The sequence below is a fragment of the Chrysochloris asiatica genome, unplaced genomic scaffold, assembly GCF_000296735.1.
Source record: "Chrysochloris asiatica unplaced genomic scaffold, ChrAsi1.0 scaffold00001, whole genome shotgun sequence".
Taxonomy (NCBI): Eukaryota; Metazoa; Chordata; class Mammalia; order Afrosoricida; family Chrysochloridae; genus Chrysochloris; species Chrysochloris asiatica.
Genome location: NW_006408519.1, coordinates 3,872,213 through 3,893,588, shown reverse-complemented (window position 1 = coordinate 3,893,588; position 21,376 = coordinate 3,872,213). Strand labels below are relative to the sequence as shown.

The window sequence follows — 21,376 nt, the reverse complement described above, 5'->3', positions numbered from 1 at the left end:
AAGCCTCATCTTTCTCCCGCGGAGCGGCTGGTAGTTTCGAACCGCTGACCTTAAGGTTCGCAGCCCGATTCGTAACCACTACGCTACCAGAGGTTACGAATTGGACTGTGAATTTAAGGTCAGCAGTTCGAAACTACCAGCTGTTCTGTGGGAGAAAGATGAGGTTTTCTGCTCTTGTAAAGATTTACAGCCTCGGAAACCCTGTACAGGATCGCTATGAGTCGGTTTCGACTCCACAGCACATAACCACCACCATCACCATATCAAAATAAGTCAGTAAAAGATGATATCTTTCAATGATGCAACTGTAGCATGTTTAACATAAAATAGAACATATTTCATTAGGGTAAAATTAGCCATAATTATGAAAATTTTTAGTCTATTAACCTTTAAGAAGATAATAAAAACATTTTTATAACATTAATAATAACAGAATCATAGTTTGAGAACCACTACTTTGCCTAGCAAGTGGTGCTGTGGGTTAGGTGCTGGCATTTTAACTGTAAGGTCAGCAGTTAAAACCTACCAAACCTACTGTGGGAGAAGCATGAGGTTTTCTGCTCCTGTAAAGATTTCAGACACCCTACATAGTCAGATTTGTCTTGATGGCACTGGGTGTATGTTGTATACAATACTATAAGCTTATTTTAAACTATATTATTGTAATTTAAAAATGTAGATATACAAGGAAATGATCTCAAGATACTAAATATAACAACAATAAAAAAAATTTCAAAATGCCTATTCAAATATTTCACATATTTGGGCATGTTGGTGAAACAGAAATGATTTTCTTTTCTGTTTTTATCAAGTTGTTGTTAAGTAACATAGAGTTGGTTCTGAATCATAGCAACCCTATATAGGGTTTCTGAGGAGTGGCTGGTGAGTTTGAACCACCGACCTTTAGGTCCAGGGCATTACCCTGCAGCATCATACCAGGACTCCAAGTTAGTGTAGTATAAAATAGTTCCAATTTTGCAATATAGTAAAACCCTTATTATTTGTTAGTTTAACAAGCAGAAAACTCATAAATATTTTCTTCTCTGGTATCTTTCAGTATGACTATTCAGTCTAATGATTGTTTGGGGTGTCATAGCAGCAAATGTTTAAATTGCCATAATGCTATTATAAAGTTGTTTTGGAGAATGAAAAAACAGGTTAGTTCTTTCTCATGATTTTTTTGTTAAGTAATAGTGATTAGCTCTGGTAGCGTAGTGGTTACGAATCAGGCTGCGAACCTTAAGATCAGCGGTTCGAAACTACCAGCCGCTCCGCGGGAGAAAGATGAGGCTTTCTACTCCCGTAAAGATTTACACCCTCGGAAACCCTGTACAGGGTCGCTATGGGTCGGAACCGACTCGACGGCACTTAACAACAACAACAATAGTGATTATGGTCCTTTCTTAAAACGATAGATACGAAGTTCTTACCTGTTACTACACCGATTCCATCATCACAGTCATAGTCAGAGACTTCACTGTCACTGATCCTCTTTGATCCTATGAAACAAACAATAACAATCATTAACATCACTGAGTATGTAAGAAACAACAACAAGAATCCTCAACAACCTGAAAAACAAATGAAATACTGGTAGCATAGTGGTTACGATTCGGGCTGTGAACCGCAAGGTCAGCAGTTCGAAACTACCAGCTGTTCCGTGAGAGAAAGATGAGGCTTTCTGCTCCCGTAAAGATTGACAGCCTCAGAAACCCTGTACAGGGTCGCTATGGGTCGGAACCGACTCCAAGGCAGATAACAATATTTCTACAAGAAGAGCCACCAACACTTATTTTCACACAAATGTGAGGAAGTGTGTAATGAATTACCTGTTTACACAAGAATTATTCTTGAAATATATAAGATGATTTGAAGTTGACAGATAAAAATCTATTGGGAAATAACTAAGTCAAGTCAATTTTAGACACATTTACTCTTGAATCTAGGTAAATATCAAAGCATAAGCAATGTGTTATTTTAAAAAGCATTAATATTTTAAAATACATATAACTAATAAATGATCACACCCAGTATTATTTTCACCTTTTTGGAAAGAAAGCATCTTTCAGAAAAGTAAACACACCGAACATCTTAACCCTCTTTTTTTTTTTTTTTTTTAACTATTTAGTTGAATAGTTTCTCTGTTGACTAGAGAAGAAAATGAAAAATAAATCATTCACAAAACTGATTATTATGTCTAAATTGTAAATTATGACTCATGGTGTTGCTGTAGAATCAGCAGTAAACTGTAAACCACAGGGTTGGCAGTTCAAACCTACCAGCTGCTCCTCAGAAACCCTACACAGGGTTGGGGTGAGTTGGAACCAACTTGATGGCATTTAATAAGATAGAGCAGTAATAATTACAATTCAAGAGTACCATGTGCTTTTTCCCTTTCAAGAAAAATCTAGAACAAAATTTTAAAATGGCAAATATAGCACTGAATTAAATCAACTAGCACTTTGAGAGGTAAAGCAGATTATGACTTCATGAATAATTATAAAACAATGCTTAATTATGAAATATATCACACATATAAATAAACATGATTAGTTTCTTATGTATCTTTTTTCAGACATGTGTCTCAAGAGCGGACAGCACATTTTCCTCTCCTTGGTATCAGAAAATGTTTAATAATGAGTGAGTACAATATTGCTATTTCAAAAAATGACTTATTTTCTATGTCCTCTTACATGACTATTTATCCAGTAAACAGACTGAACTCATTTATCAGAAAACACATGCTTTCCTGTAAACAGTCAGTGCTCATGTTGCATCTGAAGTGTCTGTATTAAATATTCAAGGAAGACCCTGCTATTTCCAACCTATTCTTAGTTTTTCTTTTTCAATTTGTTTGTTTTAATCCCTGCCTTAACTACAGTTATTCTTTTCCCTTTTAGTGGTTAAGAAAACATGTGCTTGTTCTTAATCAGTGGTCCCACTGAATTACGATTTTCCCCCTCAAAATACTTGTCTTACAACCTTTGTTGTTGTTAAGTGCCGTCAAGTCTGTTCTGACCCACAGCGATCCAGTGCAGGGTTTCCGAGGCTGTAAATCTTTACAGGAGCAGAAAGCCTCATCTTTCTCCTGCAGAGCGGCTGGCTAGTTTTGAACTGCTGACCTTAAGGTTCACAGCCCGATTCGTAACCACTACTCTACCAGAACCTTAAAACCAATTAAATTTGAGGCTCTTCTATTGCCCCAACTAATATTTAAACTAGAATTATCTAACAACATTTCAAACAATTGGGCACAAGAGGATTTATAGAATTAGGACATTCAAATTGAGGAGAAACTTAAGGAGACCTGTTTATACAATCATTGCTGGTAACATGGCTTCATCTTGTCAATCAGCAAAGACATGGAAAAGAGTGGTTTCCCTATATTCACATTATAGTTCAGTTCTACATATTTTCTTGAGTCTATAGGACATTTTTTCCATGTTTCATCAAATCTAAGATACTGTAGATTGAGTTATGCATCACAATTACAGAGATGGTAGACTTTGAAAATAATGTGTATTACACTGTAAGTGTGTATTATTTTTTATTTTCATATGTATGGGTATAAATTTATCTTTTTAAAATGGACTGAATAACACTCAGGTTCAAGAATGCAGTCTGTAATAAGGCTAATTGTTTGAACTTTATAAAAAAATAAATTATGGATTATTGTTGTTAATTGCAGTTGAGTTGGTTTCGACTCATAGTGACTCTGTGTAGAGTTTCTGAAAATCGATTGCCAACCTTGCAGTTCAAATGACCTTGCAGTCCAGTGCTTATCCAACTACATCACACCAGGACTGGAATAGTACATTACTTCTTAAACATGTTTTATGGATGTGACAAGACTGTGAATTGATTCTTAGGTACACGGTTCTTTATTTGTCCACGATACTAAGCTTCATAATTGCACTTTTTGATTCTCCTGTATCTTCTCTAAATGTGCATTTGCTGTGAGTCAGAATATATTCATTTATGAGTCAGGACTGATTCACTGGCAGTGCATCATTAATAAAAAGTTACTCGGAAGTGTCCTTTATTTTCTTTATTTTGCTCCTTGGGTTTACTTTGCTTATACTAAAACTATTTCATTATATGCATGCAAGTTTAAAATCATTTCAGCAGACACATAAAAATCATTTAACAAAGTTCAAAGCCTATTTACGATGAAATGTCTCAGTAAACTAGTAATAGAAGGGAATGTCCTGACACTGACAAAAGGACATCTACAAAAACCTACAACTTACATCAGACTTAATTATAAGGGACTGAATGATTCCTTCCTAAGACCAAAGACAAGTGAAGAATGTCCACTCTAACCCCATCTAACTGGCACTGTACTATGTGTTTGAGACAGTGTCATAAGGCAAGGAAACAATGAAAGACCTACAGATTAAAACACAAAAAAGATATGCAAAGAAAGTAGTAAAGATTTAGGTACATTTAAGCCAACACTGCAGTTTGAGTTGTAGAGTCCTGGTGTGGCATAGTAGGATAAGAACTAGACTGCAAGGTCGGTTGTTTGCATTCACCAGCTGCTCCTTGGAAACCTTATACAGGATTGCGATAACTTGGAACTGACTCGATAGCACGTAACAACCACATGCCTAGTAGTTGGTGGTTGTGTGCCTAAGTCAGTCCCAACACATAGTTACCCTGTATAAGGTTTCCAAGGTTGTAAATCTTCATGGGAGCAGAAAGCCTTATCTTTCTCTCATGCATCAGCTAGTAGATTTGAACTGTTGATCTTGCATTTAGCAGCCCAACTTGTAACCCACTACTCTACCAAGGCTCCACTAATGCCTATTATATCAATCTTTATGTGATTCATTTTATTTTTGAGGACTTCTAGTTCTTCTTGATTCATACATTGAACATTCCACATTCTAATTATTAATAGATGTTTGCAGCTGTTTCTTCTAACTTTGAGTTATGTCCTGTTGGCAAAGGAATGTACCAAAAGCTTTGCTCTATCCACACTATTAAGGTCAACTCTACTAAGGGCGCTTTTCCCTGGTTGTATTTTGAGTGCCTTCCAGCCAGAAAAGCTTCTCTTCTGGCGTTTTACCAGACTATGTTCCACCACTGTTCATAAAGTTTACAGTGTGTAGTCTCCTAGAAGTGGATCCCTTATTTATAACTCATAATCTGTCTTAGCCTGGAAGCTTCATACATGCAAATCTTTATGGAAGCAGAAGGTCTAATTTTTCTCACGCGAAGATTCAAACTGCTGACCTTGCGGCTAGTAGCCCAACTCATAATCCACTATATGCTATCAGAGTTCCTTTATCACTTCCTAGTAGTATAAGCGTGGTGGTGGTGGTAGTGGTCATGTGCCGTGAAGTCGGTTCCGACTCATAGCGACCCTGTACAGGGTTTCCGAGGCTGTGCATCTTTATGGGAGAAGAATGCCTCATCTTTCTCTCGCAGAACAGCTAGTCATTTCGATCTGCTGACCTTGCAGTTCGCAGCCCGATTCGTAACCACTACGTTATGATCTGGTAGTGTAAGCGTAGATGAGGAGTTTTGCTCCCGTAAAGACTTAAAGCCTTGGAAACCCTGTCCAGGGTCACTGTGAGTTAGAACTGATTCCATGGCACATAGCTACCACCACCAGTAGTATATAAAATTAAAACCACATCCGCTGTCATCTACTCAATTCCAACTGGTAACAACCCTACAGAGCTACTCCATAGGGATTCTGAACCCTATGTAAATAGTTCTAGTTCTACATAAGCTGTCGGCCACATCTCTCTCCTGTGGAGTTCGGTGGGTTCAAATCACTGACATCTCATTTAGACATCATGTGCCAAGGCACTGTACCACCAGGGATCCTATGTTGTTTAGTGCCGGCAAGTCGGTTTCGACTCATAATGACCCTGTATAGGGTTTCTGAGGAGTGGCTGCTAGGTTTGAACCGATGACCTTGTAGTTCAACCTGACCTTGTGGTCCAGTGCTTACCCTACAGGACTCTTACAAGTTCCCCATATACTATTTCCAGTCTTTGGAATCAATTTCATCTGAATTTACATTCAAAAGCCACACCTGGACTTCTCACAGACTACAAATAAAAGGGCTTACATGTATTTTTAAAAGACTTTTAAAATAATAACATAAATGATAAATTTACATGTAACTGACTGTACTGAGTAAAAGTTGGTAAGTATAGACTATTCATAGTGACCCTCCCTGTACAGGGTCTACGAGGCTGTGAAACCTTTGTGGGAACAGAAAGTTTCATCTTTCTCCCTCAGAATAACTAGTGGACTCGGATTGCCAACTTTGTGATTCGCACTCCAGTGTTTTCATACAGAGCCACCTCACTCCCCATATTTCAAATTAGTATAAGAATAAATTACAAAAACACTGACTACATTACATAACATCTTCAAAATAATATTTTTATAAAAAGTAAATGTGTGTTTCTTTACATCTTGCTGAAACAATAGGTCTAGTGTAGGAAATTGTACTTCCTAAACATACGATGGAGTCCTGGTGTGGCATTGTAGGATAAAGCACTGGACTGCAGGGTCAGTTTGAACTGCAAGGTCAGTGGTTCAAATTTACCACCCTCTTCTTTGAAACCCTATACAGGGTCACTGTGAATCGGAACTGACTCAAAAACACTTAACAACAACAATAAAAACACAATAATAATATAATGATAAAATTCAACACATAATATTGCAAAATTATAGGTTATTATTTGCCATGAGGAGATTTTGTTTATTCTTATTTTTAACAATTTACTGAGGTATAACTGACAGTAAGGTAAATATATTTAAAATGTACGAACAGAAAAATGCTGACAGATATACATATGCATGAAGCAAATATCACAATCAAAATAATGGACTATATCTGTTGTTTTTGTTGCTAGCTGCCTTAGAGGCACTTCTGACTCAAAGCGTCCATATGTACAACAGAATGAAATACTGTCCAGTCCTACGCCAGCCTCACAATTGTCTGAACCCAATGAGCAGCCACTGTGTCATTCAATCTCATGGAAGGTCTTCCTTTGTTATTTTAATTTTTGTACACAGACCCTCTAGCAAGCATGTTGTCCTTTTCCAGATTCCTCCTGATAACATGTCCAAACTGCATGAGACGAAGTCCTGCCTTCACGGATTCAAAGGAGCATTCTGGATGTAATTCTTTCAAGACAAATTGGTTTGTTCCTCTGGCAGTCCATGGCATATTGCATATTGTTTGCCAAAACAACAGTTCAAATACATTGAGTCTTCTGTGGCCTTTCTTACTCACTGTCTTGTTTTCAAATGCATAAGGGACCGAAAACCCATGGCTTGGGTCAGACACACCTGAGCCCACAAAGTGATATCTTTGCTCTTTTGACACTTTAAAGAGGTCTTTTGCAGCAGATTTACAACATGCAGTACATGGTGGAATACAGCAGTAGACTACTGATAACATGAACACTGACTGTGGATTCAAGTAGAATGAAATCCATGACAACATCAATGTTTTCTTCATTTATCGTGAAGCTGTCTATGGTTCTAGATGTGAGGATTTCTGTCTTCTTTACATTGAGTGGCAATGCATATTGAAGACTGTATTCTTTGATCTGCATCAATTAGTCTTTGCATTCAGCAAATAAGGTTGTATCATCTGTATATCTATACCAGGTTAATGAGTCTTACTCCAATGCAGAGGCCATGTTCTACATATAATCCCATTTGTCAGATTATTTGCTCAAAATACAGATTGAGTAAGTATGGAGAAAGACTACAACACTGACGCATACCTTTCCTAATTTTAAAATCCTCTTGATCTGTTTCTTGGTCTGTGTACAATCTTATCCATGATTATGATCCACACAGTAGAATGCTTTTGCAGAGTCAATAACACACAAGTAAACATCTTTCTGATATTCTTTCTTTCAGCCAAGACCCAGCAACGACACTCCTAGTTCAATGGTTTTTTCTGAATCTAGCTTGAATTTCTGGATGTTTCCTGTTGATGATCATTGCACATTTCATTACAATACTTGACTGTCTTCTCAAGCTGCCTTTTGAAATTTTCTGCTCAGCTCTATTACTTCATCGTTTCTTCTATTAATATTAGCTACTTTTAGTTCAAGAGCAAATTTGAGTCTCTTCTTTGGTCCTTTCTTTATTTTTAATAACCTTTTGCTTTATTCATATATAAGGTTCTTGATGTCATCCCATGACTCATCTGGCCTTTGGTCATTAGTGTTCACTGTGTCAAATCTGTTCTTGGAAGGTCTTCAAATTCAGGTGAGATACACTTCAGGTCCTATATTGGCACTTATGGACTTGTCTAAATTTTACCCAGCTTCATCCTGAACTTCCTTTTAGCAATTTATGGTCTGTGCCACTGTAAGTCCCTGGTCTAGTTTTGGCTGATGTGATTCTGCTTTTCTATCATCCAGTCCCACAAATATGGTCAATTTGATTCCTTGTACTCAATCTGGTGAGGTCCAGGTATATAACTGTCATTTATGTTGTTGAAAAAAGTTATTTATAAGCAATGAAGAACTTGTTGGTCTTGCTATATTGGGATTTTCAGCTTTGTTTCTACTGCCAAGGTCATATTTTCCAACTACTGATCCTTCCTTTTTGTTTCCAACTTTTGCATTCCAATCACCACTAACTATAAATGTATCTTGATTACATGTTTGACCAATCTCAGACTGAAGAAGTTGGTAGAATTCTTCAGTTTCTTCACTATTGACTTTAGTGGTTGGTGCATAAATTAGAATAATAATTGTATTAATTGGTTTTCTTTATAGGCATATAACATATCACAGACAGCACTGAACTTCAGGATAGATCTTGAAATGTTCTTTTCGATGATGAATGCAACGCTATTCCGTTTGAGTTTGTCATTAAAAAAATATGACTGTCTGATTCAAAATGGCCAGCACCTACTCATTTCAGTTCTCTAATGCCTAGGATGGAGTCCTGGTGTGGCACTGTAGGATAAGCACTGGGCTGCTAACCATAGGTAGGTGGCTCAAACCCACAAGCTGCTCCTTGGAAATCCTATACAGGGTCCCTATGAGTTGGAACTGACGTGACGATACTTAACAACAATGCCTAGGATAAATAATCCTTATGAGGTCCATTTCATTTCTGACAACTTAAAAATTTCCAAGATCCATATTTCGTAGATCCTAAGTTCTGATTTTAAGCCCTCTTCACTTTCAGCAAGCATCAATATTTACTGTTGAAGATCAAAGAGCCCAGCCTTGGTATGGATTACATCTCAATGTAAAGAAAACAAAAATCCTCACCACTGGACCAATAAACAACATTCTTATCAATGGAGAAAACATTGAAGCTGTCAAGGACTTCACTCTTCTTGGATCAACTATCAACACTCATAGAAGCAGCAGTCAAGAGATCAGACGACGTATTGCATTTGGCAAATCTGCTGCATAAGACTTTTAGTGTTGGAGAACAAAGATGTCAGCTTAAGGACTAAGGTATGTCTGACCCAAGCCATGGTATTTTCAGTCACCTCATATGCATGCAAAAGCTGGATAGTGAATAAGGTACACCATAGAAGAATTGATGCTTTTGAGTAATGGTGTTGGAGGAGAGTATTGAAAAGTGCCATGGGCTGCCAAAAGAACAAACAGATGTGTGTTAGAAGAAGTGCAGCTGGAGTGCTCCTTGAAGGCCAGGATGGCCAAACTTTGTCTTTCATACTTTGGACATATTGTCAGGAGGGACCAGTCGCTGGAGAAGGTTATCACGTTTGGTAGGGTGGAGGGTCAGAAAAAACGAGAAAGACCTCCAGTGAAATGGATTGGTAAAGTGGCAGCATCAATGGGCTCAAGCTTGGCAACAATTGTGAGGTTGGCTCAGGATCTGGCAGTGTTTTGTTCTGTTGTGCATAGGGTTGCTATGAGTTGGTACTGACTTGATGGCACTTAACAACAAGAACAACAAATGTTCTGATTACTAATTGATGTTTGCAGCAGTTTCTCTGCATTTTGAGTCAAATCCCATCAACAAATGAAGGTCCTAAAAGCTGTGCTCCATCCACATCAAGGTCAAATATACTCTGAGGATGTAACTCTTCCCCAGACATATTTTAAATACTGTCCAACCTGGGCGACTCATCTTCCTGCACTGTATCAGATAATGTTCCCTGTTATTCATAAGGATTTCACTGGCTGATCCCTCAGAAATGGACTGCCTAATCCTTCTTTTTTTTTCTAGTCTGTCTTAAGTCTGGCAGGTCTTCTGAAATCTGTCCACCATGGGTAACCCTGCTGCTATTTGAAACACTAGTGGCAGAGCTTCTAGCATCACAGGAACTTGCAAGTGATCACTACGTCAAACCGACAAGATGAATAATGGAACCTTCTCTCACCCTTAAAAGGAGCTCTGGTAGTGTAGTGGTTACGAATCGGGCTGCTAACCTCAGGGTCAGCAGTTTGAAACTACCAGCTGTTCCATGGGAGAAAGATGAGGCTTTCTGCTCCCATAAAGATTTACAGCCTCAGAAACCCTGTACAGGGTCACTATGAGTCAGAACCGACTCCACAGCACATAACAACAACAACAACAACATCACCCTTAACGAAGTGGTGCTGTACGATAAGCACTAGACCGAAAAGTCAGTTTGAATGCAAAGTCGGCAGTTTAAACTCACCAGTCACTCCTTGGAAATGCTGTACAGGGTCATCATGAGTCAGAACCAACTCATGGCACTTAATAACAACAACAACATCACCCTCAAATACATATTTAATGTATCCTCTGGAAATGTTTTCCTCCTTTCCACCCCCCAATCCATAAACCATGGTACCAGGCAAACAATGAACTCCTTTTTGTCAATATAGATTAGTCTGCCCTTCTCAGAATTGCATACAAGTAAAATCCTATTACATGTACTGTTTTTTGTGTATAGCTTTTTTCCCTCTTTGACTCAATATAATTATGTTGAGAACCAGTTATGTTATAGTCTATGAGGGTGGGTAAAAATTAGCTGCATTCTGGCTGTAGAATTTATTTTTATCAACTTTTAGAAAAGACAAATACATCATTTTTCAACATAATCTTCTTGCTTCTGTCAACAAGCTTTCATATTCCCTTAATAAAATATGTTTTAGAGTGAGCTGCCAGCCATGGATAGATAGATACACTGCTGTCTTCACTTCTTCATCAAAGTTGGACCTTTGTCCTCGAAGGACTGCTTTCAGGTGACCCAACAGGTGAAAGTCTGATGGAGTGAAATCAGGACTACAGGGAGGATGCTTTAACACCTGAAAATCAAGTTTTTCCAGTGAGTCAACAGTGTGGGCAGAGGTGTGTGGGTGTGCATAGCCATGGGAGACCATAATGCCTTTGGATAGTAGTCCTCTGTGTTTAATCCGAAATCTAGGCTTCTGCTGTTTAGTGAGCATCTCACTGTAATGAGCACTGTTGGTTGCTGAACCTTTTACCTGATAGTGTTCCATTACTGGCTCTTGAGCATCCCAGAAAAATGTAAGCATCAATTTTCCAGCTGATTGTTGACTTTTAAGCTGTTTCTTGGTTGGCGATTGAGGATGTTTCCATTTTATAATCTGCCATATACTCTCAGGCTTTAACACGAATTCATGTCCATCACCAGTAACAATTTTTTTAAAGCAGCTTTATCTTCCTTCAAGTATCAGACCAAATTTTGTTTGCAGATGTCCAAATGCTTCTATTTATGTTCGTTCTGTTTCAGTACCCATCTCGTACAAACTTTTTGAAACCCAAATTTGTCATGAATTATTTCATAGGCAGGGCCATGACTGATTTGCAAAAGATTTGCCACATAATCCACTGTTAGTTTTCTATTGGACTGAATGTTTTCACGTGCATACTCAATGTTGTCATCAGCCATGGACATTGGCATTTGTTTTAATATAACAGCAGTGCAGATAAATTTTGACTCACCTTCCTATATCAGCAGTTCATCCCTTTTTATGAAGGAGTCCTGGTTTAGCACTATAGCATAAACACTGCACCAAAAGGTTGGTGTGAGCTGCAAGCTCTGAACTGGGGAGCCACTGTTTTGATTGGACATTTTTTTGAAGGCACCCTAAAAGCCTAAGACAAGTGTATTCTGGAGAGAATTCTTCTGCAGTCAGCCACTGATTGTATAAACATGATCTGTTTGTAATAAAGCCCTGCATATATGAATGGGAACCCTAGAAGCAACACTTTTTGACTTACCCTCACATGCTTAACTTTTGTGGGTTTTTAAAAAATGTTTTATTGTGAATTATGTGATAGTTTACATGGGAGAACATTAGCTTTACATTCATCCTATCATATATCATTTCATTGCCATGGTTACAATCCCTTTCATGCATCATCAACCAGCCAAAGGGTATACCCTGCAAGCCTGCCCCACCAGTTGTCAGCACACAGCCCCTCCCTATCTCTGAGTCTAGAGTCCCCAGCTGCTCCATCTCTCCATGTCATCATCTCTGCCTCCATCTCTGGTGTCACTGTTTCTCTGGGTAGGGTCCCACACTCTGCTCTTCTCCCTGATGGTCCCAGGGACCTCCAATCCTGGACTGCAAAGTCAACCATTCCCCTCCTTTTGCTACAAAATGTCTACCTTTACATTTCTAATTCTCACAGTCAGTCCGGATAACTATTATTCACTATTGTACCACAAGAGACCTATCCCCATCTCATCAGCTCTGCCCAGAACATGTTTAACTTTTAAAGAAAGTAACAAAGTTTTTTCCAAAGACTGTAAGATTTTGCTTTTGCACTAGCAGAGGATCAGAGTTCCAGTTCCTTTCCATCCTTCCTAATACTCTGTATGGAAAGTTTTAATTTTAGTCTTTCTCATCGGTGTGCAAGGATAGTTCATTTGTTTTTCCTAAAAAACAAGGCTACAGACAACTTTCATGTGCTTATGCTCCCATCCCTATATCTTCGCCTATGAAATGTCTTGTTCAAATCTTATGTCCATTTTTTATTGATTATTTATTTTATTACTGAGCTTTGGACAGTTCTCTATATAAGACACATGATCCTTCCAATGTATGGTGGCTTGTCTTTTCATTATCATTTAAGGAAAAAAAAAAAAAAAAAGATGAAGTCCAAATGGTTAATTTGTTGTTTAATGGATCATACTATTGGTGTCCTAAGAAATTATTTCATAGCCCAAGGTAACAAAATTTTCTTATAATTTTAGTATTTACACATAGGTCTATAATCCTAAATGAAATCAACTTTTGTAATGATGTACTATGTGAACAGAATTTTTTTCTTTGTCATACGATATTAAATGGCTCTAATACCAATCATTGAAAGGACCGTCCTTTCACCATAGAATTGCCTTTGCACCTTTGTTGGAAATTAGTGGGGAATATTAATTTGTGTCTATATATGGAGCCCCGGTGTGGTGCTGTAAGGTAAGTGTAGGACTTCAAGGTCAGTTTGACAACAACTTAAAACTCAACAGTAGATCCTTGGAAGCCCTATGGGTCGCTATGAGTCAGAATCAACTCAATGGCACTTGGCAACAAGAACATATGTGATGCTTTAGGATAAGCATTGGACTGCTAACCAAAAGGCAGGTGGTTCAAACCCATCAGTTACACCTCAGAAAACTCTATACAGGGTCTCTGTGAGTTGGAACTGACTTGACAGCAAACAACAACATATGTGTAATTTGAGCCCTGGTGTGGCACTGCAAGAAAAGCACCAAACTAGTAAGTGCAGAGTTGCCCATTCAAATTCATCAGCCACTCTCAGAAACCCTATAAAGGGTTGCTATACCAACATATATATACCCTTTAAGGAGTTCTGGTGGCACTGTGGGCTAAGCATTGGGATGTTGACCACAAGGTCAGTGGTTCAAACCCATCACTTACTTCACAGGAGAAAGAAGAGCCTGTTTGCTCCCATAAAGATTTACAATCTCAGAAACAGCAGTTCTCTGTCTAATAGGGTCACAATGAGTTTGAATAGACTCAAGGCAGTAAATGTATACATACATTATATTCTATCAATTTACGTATCTATTTTATCACAATATCCTGATTAGTGTAGCTTTATAAAAAGCTTTGAAATCAAGTAATATAATCCACCTTTCATGTCATCAGGAGGGAGCAATAGATGGAGTTTGGTAAAGGAGAAGGTAAGTAAAACAAAAATCAATAACCAGAGATGATGACATGGACAGATGGAGTGGCTGGGGACACTGAACTCAGGGAGGGAGAGGGGCTGTGTGCTGATGGCTGGGGGGCAGGCCTGTGGGGTTATTTGATGATGCATGGAGGGGATTGTAATCACTACAATGAAACAAAATAAGATAGGATGAATGTAAAATTGATGCTCTCCCATGTAAACCTCACAATAAAAACTTAAAAAATAAAATTAAATTAAAAAACCAATAACCAAACTCTGTTGCCATCAAGTCAACTCCAACTTATTGAGCCCCTACAGAACACAGCAGCACTGCTCCATAAGATTTCCAAGGCTGTAAATCTTTACAGATGCAGACTGCCTCCTCTTTCTCCTGCAGAGCGGCTGTTGGGTTCAACACTCAATGCTAACCCACTGCATGTACCAGGGCATTAGTGTAAAAAAAGGAGGAGGTTGATGCATACAGTGGCTGTAACAATGCATTCAAACACAGTGATGAATGTTATGATGGTGCAGGACAGGGTAGTACGGGCAATATGACATTTTGCTATACATACTGCTCTGTGGTCACTATGAGTCTGAGTTGATTCAATAGTACCCAACAACAATCCAGTGTTAATCTTTTCCAATGGTGTGTTCATAGTTCTAGATACATTGAATTTCCCTACAAAGTTGAGCATCAGAATGTCATCTTATAAGATAAAAACTTGTTGCAATTTTTTAGTTGCCTTTATTGCATACGCCAATATGGAGAAAACAGATACTTAGGATCCATAAACAGTGTATCTCTCAGTTTATTGGGGTATTTTCCAATTTATCTTAAAGGTGTTTTATAATTTAGTTTAGAGACCTTTTCATGCTTTGTTAAATGTTTATCTCTTTTTCATATTTGTGGCATTATTTTAAATGGTAATGAATTCTTTACAGTTCAGTGTTCAGTTGTTAATTCGTAGTATGCACAAATACGATTGATAATGTATTTTCATCGTGCATCCGGCAACCTTTATAAACATCTTAAAGTTATAGCTTTTTTGTAGATTCTATGAAAGTTTTATACAAATGAACACATTGTATAAAATTTTGACTGCATATCAAATACCATTTTACTTCTTCTTTTCCAATCTCATGAGTTTTATTTCTTTTCTTGCCTTATAGATTTACTTGTAAGTAGATCTCTTCCTTCTTATATTTTTGTCAGATGCTGGTAATTGTTATTTCATAAAATAACTAGGGAAGTGTTCCCAACTTTACAATATTTTGGATGAGTATGTGCAGATTTGGTATTTTATCTTCCTTAAATGTACGGTGGAAGATTTAAAACAACTTTGGCCTGGATTTTCTTTGTGAGAAGGCGGGTCATCACAAAGTACATTTATTTATTTTTGTGTTTCTGACTCAAAGCAACCTTATGCATAAAGAATGAAACACCACCTAGTTCTACACAATTCTCACAATTGTTATTATTTTTGAGCCCATATTTGTCATTAGGTTTGAGCCCATAGCTGGTGCCACTGTGTTAATCCATCTCATTGTGGGGTCTTCCTCTTTTTTGCCAATCCTCCATTATACCAAGCATGATGTCCTTCTCAGGGACTGGTACCTCTTGATTACATGTCCATAGTATGAGAGATGAAGTCTGACCATCCTGGATTGAAGGAGCATTCTGGCAAAACTTCTTTTAACACAGACTTGTTTGTTCTGGCAGTCCATGGTACTTTTCATTGTTTTAATTCTAATTTTATTTAATAGTACAGAACTATTAAAGTTATACTTTCTTGCTAAATGAACCTTAATCATTTTTGTCTTTTGAGGAAATTTATTTTTATTTCACCAAAGCAGTCCAATGCATCAGCATAAAGTTGTTCATCTTGTCTATGCTTCTATATTTGTAGATGGTAGTAATATCAGCTGTGCTTTTCCTGATATGGATAATTTGTCTTCTTTTTTCCAGATCATTCTCTGAGATCCCATCTTCACTTTTATTAATTTCCTGGAATGGTTTTCTGTATTGCTTTACAATTACAACATTAATTTTTATTATTCTATTTCCTCTAATTTGTGTTAATTTGCTCTTCTTTTATTAGTTTCTTACGGTGAAAATAGGTTGCCGATTTAAGGCATTTATTTTTCTTCAAAGGTGTGTTCAAAGTTGAAAATCCCCCCTATATCCTGTGTAAATAGCAGCCCCTGAATTTTGCTAATGTTAACTTCTTTCTACTTTGACACTTGGGTTATTTATAAGTGCATTATGTAGTTTCCAAAATTTTTAGAATTTTCCAAATACTTCTCTCATACAGATTTCTAATTTACTTCCATCATGGTAAATGATGTTTTTGTGTAAACTAAATACTTTACAATATCTTGAGACAGTTTTGTTTAAGCTCATGGATAGTTCATATTGATAAATATTTAGAGCATACAAAAATCATTCTACTGTTGTTGGATGAAATGTTCTATATATGTCAATTAGGTCAAATTGGCTGACAATGTTTAAGTCGTCTACATTCTTACTGATTTTCTGCTTACTTGTTCTAATCAGTTATTTAGAGAAGTATTAATGTGTGTATTGTCTATTTCTTCTGTAGTTTAATCACCGAATTATAGAAGTTGAGGTATAATTTGTATTACATAAATTTAGTTGGCTTTAATAATCTTAAGTTAAATTTCAGAGTTGTGCAAACATAGCACAATCCAAGCTAGAACATTTTCATCACCCCTGAAAGATCTCTTAATAACTGCTTTCAGTACCACTCCAATTCTACCCACAACCAGGCAATCAAATCTACAGATCAGCCTTAACTGGAGGCATTATATAAATAATAATCAAATAATATATGCTATTTTACATTGTTGTTATTGTTGTTAGGTGCTATCAAGTTAGTACCAACTCATAGCAATCCTATACACAACAGAACAAAACACTGCCGGGTCCTGGGCCACCTTCACAATTGTTGCTATATTTGAGCCACCTGATGCTGCCACTGTGTGAATCTATCTTGCTGGGGTATTCTTTTTCTCTGACACTCCACTTTACCATATATTATATCCTTCACCAGTGGCTGGTACCTCTTGACAATATGTCTGAACTATGAGAGGCAAAGTCTGGCCATAGTGGCTTCCAAGGAGCACTATGGCTATACTACTGTCAACAGGTAGCGTAGTGGTTACGAATCGGGCTGCGAACCTTAAGGTCAGCGGTTCGAAACTACCAGCCGCTCCACGGGAGAAAGATGAGGCTTTCTACTCCCGTAAAGATTTACACCCTTGGAAACCCTGTACAGGGTCGCTATGGGTCGGAACCGACTCGACAGCACTTAACAACAACAACAACAACCGTCAACAAAGATCTCTTTGTTCTTTTGGCAGCCCATGGTACTTTCAATATTCTCCTCCAACACCATAACTCAAATGCATCAATTCTTCTACGTCTTCCTTATTCACTGTCCAACCTTCACAAACATATGAGGTTATTGAAAATACCGTGGCTTGGGTCAGGTGTACCTTAGTCTTCAAACTGACATCTTTGCTCTTCAACGCTTTAAAGAGGTCTTGTGTAGCAGATTTGTCCAATGCAGTATGTTGTTTGATGTCTTAACTGCTGCTTCCATGAGTGTTGATGGTTACAGCCAAGCAAAATGATTCTTTGACAAATTCAATCTTTTCTCCATTTATATGGATGTTGCTTATTGGTCCAGAAGTGAAGATTTATGTTTTTACACTGAGATGCAACACATACCGAAAGCTGTGGTCTCTGATCTTCATCAGTAAGTATTTTAAGTACTCTTCACTTTCAGCCAGAAAGGTTACATCATCTGCATATCGCAGGTTGTTGTCGGGGATGGTCCCTGTTCGGGCGCCATTTATGTCAAGGACTGTCCTTGACATAGTAGTGTAGTTCACGAGTGTTTGGTTCACGAGGAGGGGAGATCCAACAGCGATAGGGATAGCAAAAAAATACACAGACAGACAGACAGAGGGAGACAAAGAGGCACCCCAAAACCAGGGTGGATGCATCACTGGTGGGCAGACTTGGGACTACAGGCATCGTGGCCTCTGCAGGCAGCAACTCACTGCCCTGCAATCTTTACTGCATGCCCTCCAAGCCGTAATGCACACCTGGGCTGGCCTGCATCTCGGTTTTATTTAGGGAAGGAGCTTCACACCAAGCTGGGAGGGACTAAGACAAGGTACAGCTTTGTTGTTGTTGTTGTTAAGTGCCTTCGAGTCGGTTCCGACCCATAGCGACCCTGTACAGGGTTTCCGAGGGTGTAAATCTTTACGGGAGTAGAAAGCCTCATCTTTCTCCCGCGGAACGGCTGGTAGTTTCGAACCACTAACCTTAAGGTTTGCAGCCCGATTCATAACCACTACGCTACCAGAGCTCAAGGTACAGCTAACATCAATAATTTTCCAGACATTCAGATAACTTTACATTGTATGTCACTGGTTCGAATCCCAGGCCAGCAACTTGGATTCTCAGGCCCAATTAACATATCTATAGCCCCTGCGCTCAGTTGGGGCAAGGTAAAAGGGAAGGACAAAAGGCTTGGGCGGAGTCCCGCTGTTTTTGCTTCCTAAGCCAGGTTTGCAGCTGGGAAAGGATTAGGGAGGATTTTTTTTTTGTCTGTAGAACAAAGACCCAGGAAGTAGCTAAGCCATTTTTAGTTAATCCTTTGGAGAAAGGCTTTACCCTTGAAACCTTTACAGTCTGGGCTTTTAGGAAAATATCACATTTATCTGTGGATATCAAGGGCTCCATGTATGAAATTAATAAATATAACTGAACACTAAGATGAAAAACAATTTGCTATTAACTGCCAAGTGGCTAGATCTGTTCCTCAGAGCCTGCGACCTATAACACTCGGGCCTATAGGGCCTCGAACTTCTGACCAGGCCTACATGGTCTGCAACAGGTTGTTAATGAGTATTCCTCCAGTCCTGATGCCATGTTTTGCTTCATAAAACTCAGCTTCTTTGATTATTTCTTCAGCATACAGATTGAATAAGTACGGTGAAAGAATACAACACTGGCACACATCTTTCCTAATTTTGAACCATTCGGTGATCCCTAGTTCTATTCAAACAACTGCCTCTTGGTCTATGTACAGGTTCTTCATGAGCACAATTAAGTGTTCTGGAATACTTATACTTCACAATGTTGTCCATAGTGTATCGTGATCCACACAATAAAAAGCCTTCGAGTAGTCAATAAAGCACAGGTAAGTATCTTTCTGGTATTCTCTGCTTTCAGTCAAGATCTATCTGACATCAGCAATGATATCCTTCATTCCACGTCCTCTTCTGGAACTGGCTTGAACCTCTGGAAGTTGTCTGTTAATGTATGGTTGCAACCATCTGTGTATTACCTTTATTAAAACTTCAGTCTCATGGGAGATCAGTGATATTGTCCAATGATTTCTACATTCTGTTGGGTCACCTCTCTTTGGAATGGGCACAAATGCAAATCTCTTCCAATCACTTGTCCAGGTAGTAGTCTTCCAAATTTCTTGGCATAAGATGAGTGAGTGCCTCCAGTGTCACATCACTTTATTGAAAAATTTCAATTTGTATTCCATAAACTCCTGGTGATGTGTTCTTTGCCAATGAGTTCAATGCACCTTGGACTTCTTCCTTCATTATCATCAGCTCTGGATCATATGCTACCTCTTAAAATGGTCGAATATGGATCATTTCTTTTTGATACAGTGATTCTGTGTATTCCTTCCATCTTCTTTTGAGGCTTTCTTCATCATTCAGTATTTTGCCCATAATATCCATTTTCCCAGTCACATTTTGAGTGCCTTCCAACCTGAGGGGCTCATCTTCTGGCACTAAATCTGACAATATTCTGCTGTTCTTCATCATGTTCCAATATTCAATAATCTGGTGCTGACAGTGCTCCACTGCTACTCATAAGATTTTCAGTGACTAAATACTTGGAAGTAGTTTGTTACTCCTTCTTAGTCTGTCTTCGTCTAGAAGCTCAGCTGAAAACCTGTCCACCATGGGTGACCCTCTTGGTATTTAAAATACTTGTAGCATACCTTCCAGAATCACAGCAACTCGCAAGTCACCATAGAATGACAAGTTAACAGATGAGTGTTTTACATCAGGCATCTTTATTTAACATAATATTTTTGAGGTTCAGCCACACTTTTGTTGTGGTTAAGTGCTGTCAAGTTCATTTGGACTCAAAGCAACCCTGTATAAGATTTCCAAGGAAAAGCTGGTGGATTTGAACAGCTGACCTTGTGGTTATCTGTCCAATACTGATTTCACAGCACAAAACCAGGAGTCCTAGCTCTAGTACGTATTAATACATTGCTCTTTTTTATTGATAATAATCCCTTGTATGGATACATGACCTTTCATTTAGTCATCATAATTATTACCACTTTGGGGCATTATGAATATGCTGTTATAAACATTTATGTACAAGTCTTTGCATGAACAGCTGTTTTTATTTATCTTACATATTATCCCTAGGAATTGAGATGTTTGGTCATATAGTAAACTTACTTTGAACTGTTTTAGGAATTCCGAACAGGTTATAGACTTTTCTAAAATAGCCCTAAGGTAGAAACATCTGAAATATCCATCATCTAGTGAATGGAACCAGTATATAAATACAGTGGAATCTTACTCAGCATAAAGAAGATGATCCTAGAGGAGATTATATTTATTGAAAGAAGTCAGACATTAAAGTACAAATATGTATTATATCACTTATATGGAATAGGAAATATAAGGGTGCCTCAAGCAATTTGTAGGGAAATGAAATTAAAATATAACAGCATTTTTACATGAGCTTTTGAAGTCCCCTCATGTAGGATGGTGGGTGTGGGGGTGCTGTCAAATATTTTCTGACTCTTAGTGGCCTTGTAGAGAGTGTCTGAGACAGTAAATCCTTATTAGAGTAGAAAGCCTCGTCTTTCTCCCACAGAGCAGCTGGTAGATTCAAACTGCTGACCTTTTTGGTTAATAGCCCAACATGTAACCAGTAAGCTACCAGGTCTCCCTCATTAAATATATAGAGACCATAAAAAATCAGCTGCTACTATGGGCAAGAAGGAGAGGGACTAAAGAGGTTTTGCAGAGACTGCATTAAAAGTATGTTTACTGTATTGGGATAATCAGGAAAAAGAGAGTGACAATTGTACAACTTAAATAGTGTAATCAATGGCACTGAAGAGTACATGTAAAATTTGAAGAAATACATGTTAAAAGTATATTGCTGTAA

General features: G+C 38.1%; 1 protein-coding gene across 3 annotated transcripts in view; it reads right to left on the bottom strand.

Annotated features, from left to right (window-relative positions):
* RIMS2 (regulating synaptic membrane exocytosis 2) overlaps nucleotides 1-21,376 on the bottom strand; it is a 738,459-nt gene that overhangs the window by 292,456 nt on the left and 424,627 nt on the right. For all 3 annotated transcript variants that reach the window (XM_006830627.1, XM_006830628.1, XM_006830629.1), the window contains one exon: nucleotides 1,431-1,499. In XM_006830627.1, the coding sequence (XP_006830690.1) occupies nucleotides 1,431-1,499 (69 nt within the window). The remainder of the gene's footprint in view (nucleotides 1-1,430; nucleotides 1,500-21,376) is intronic.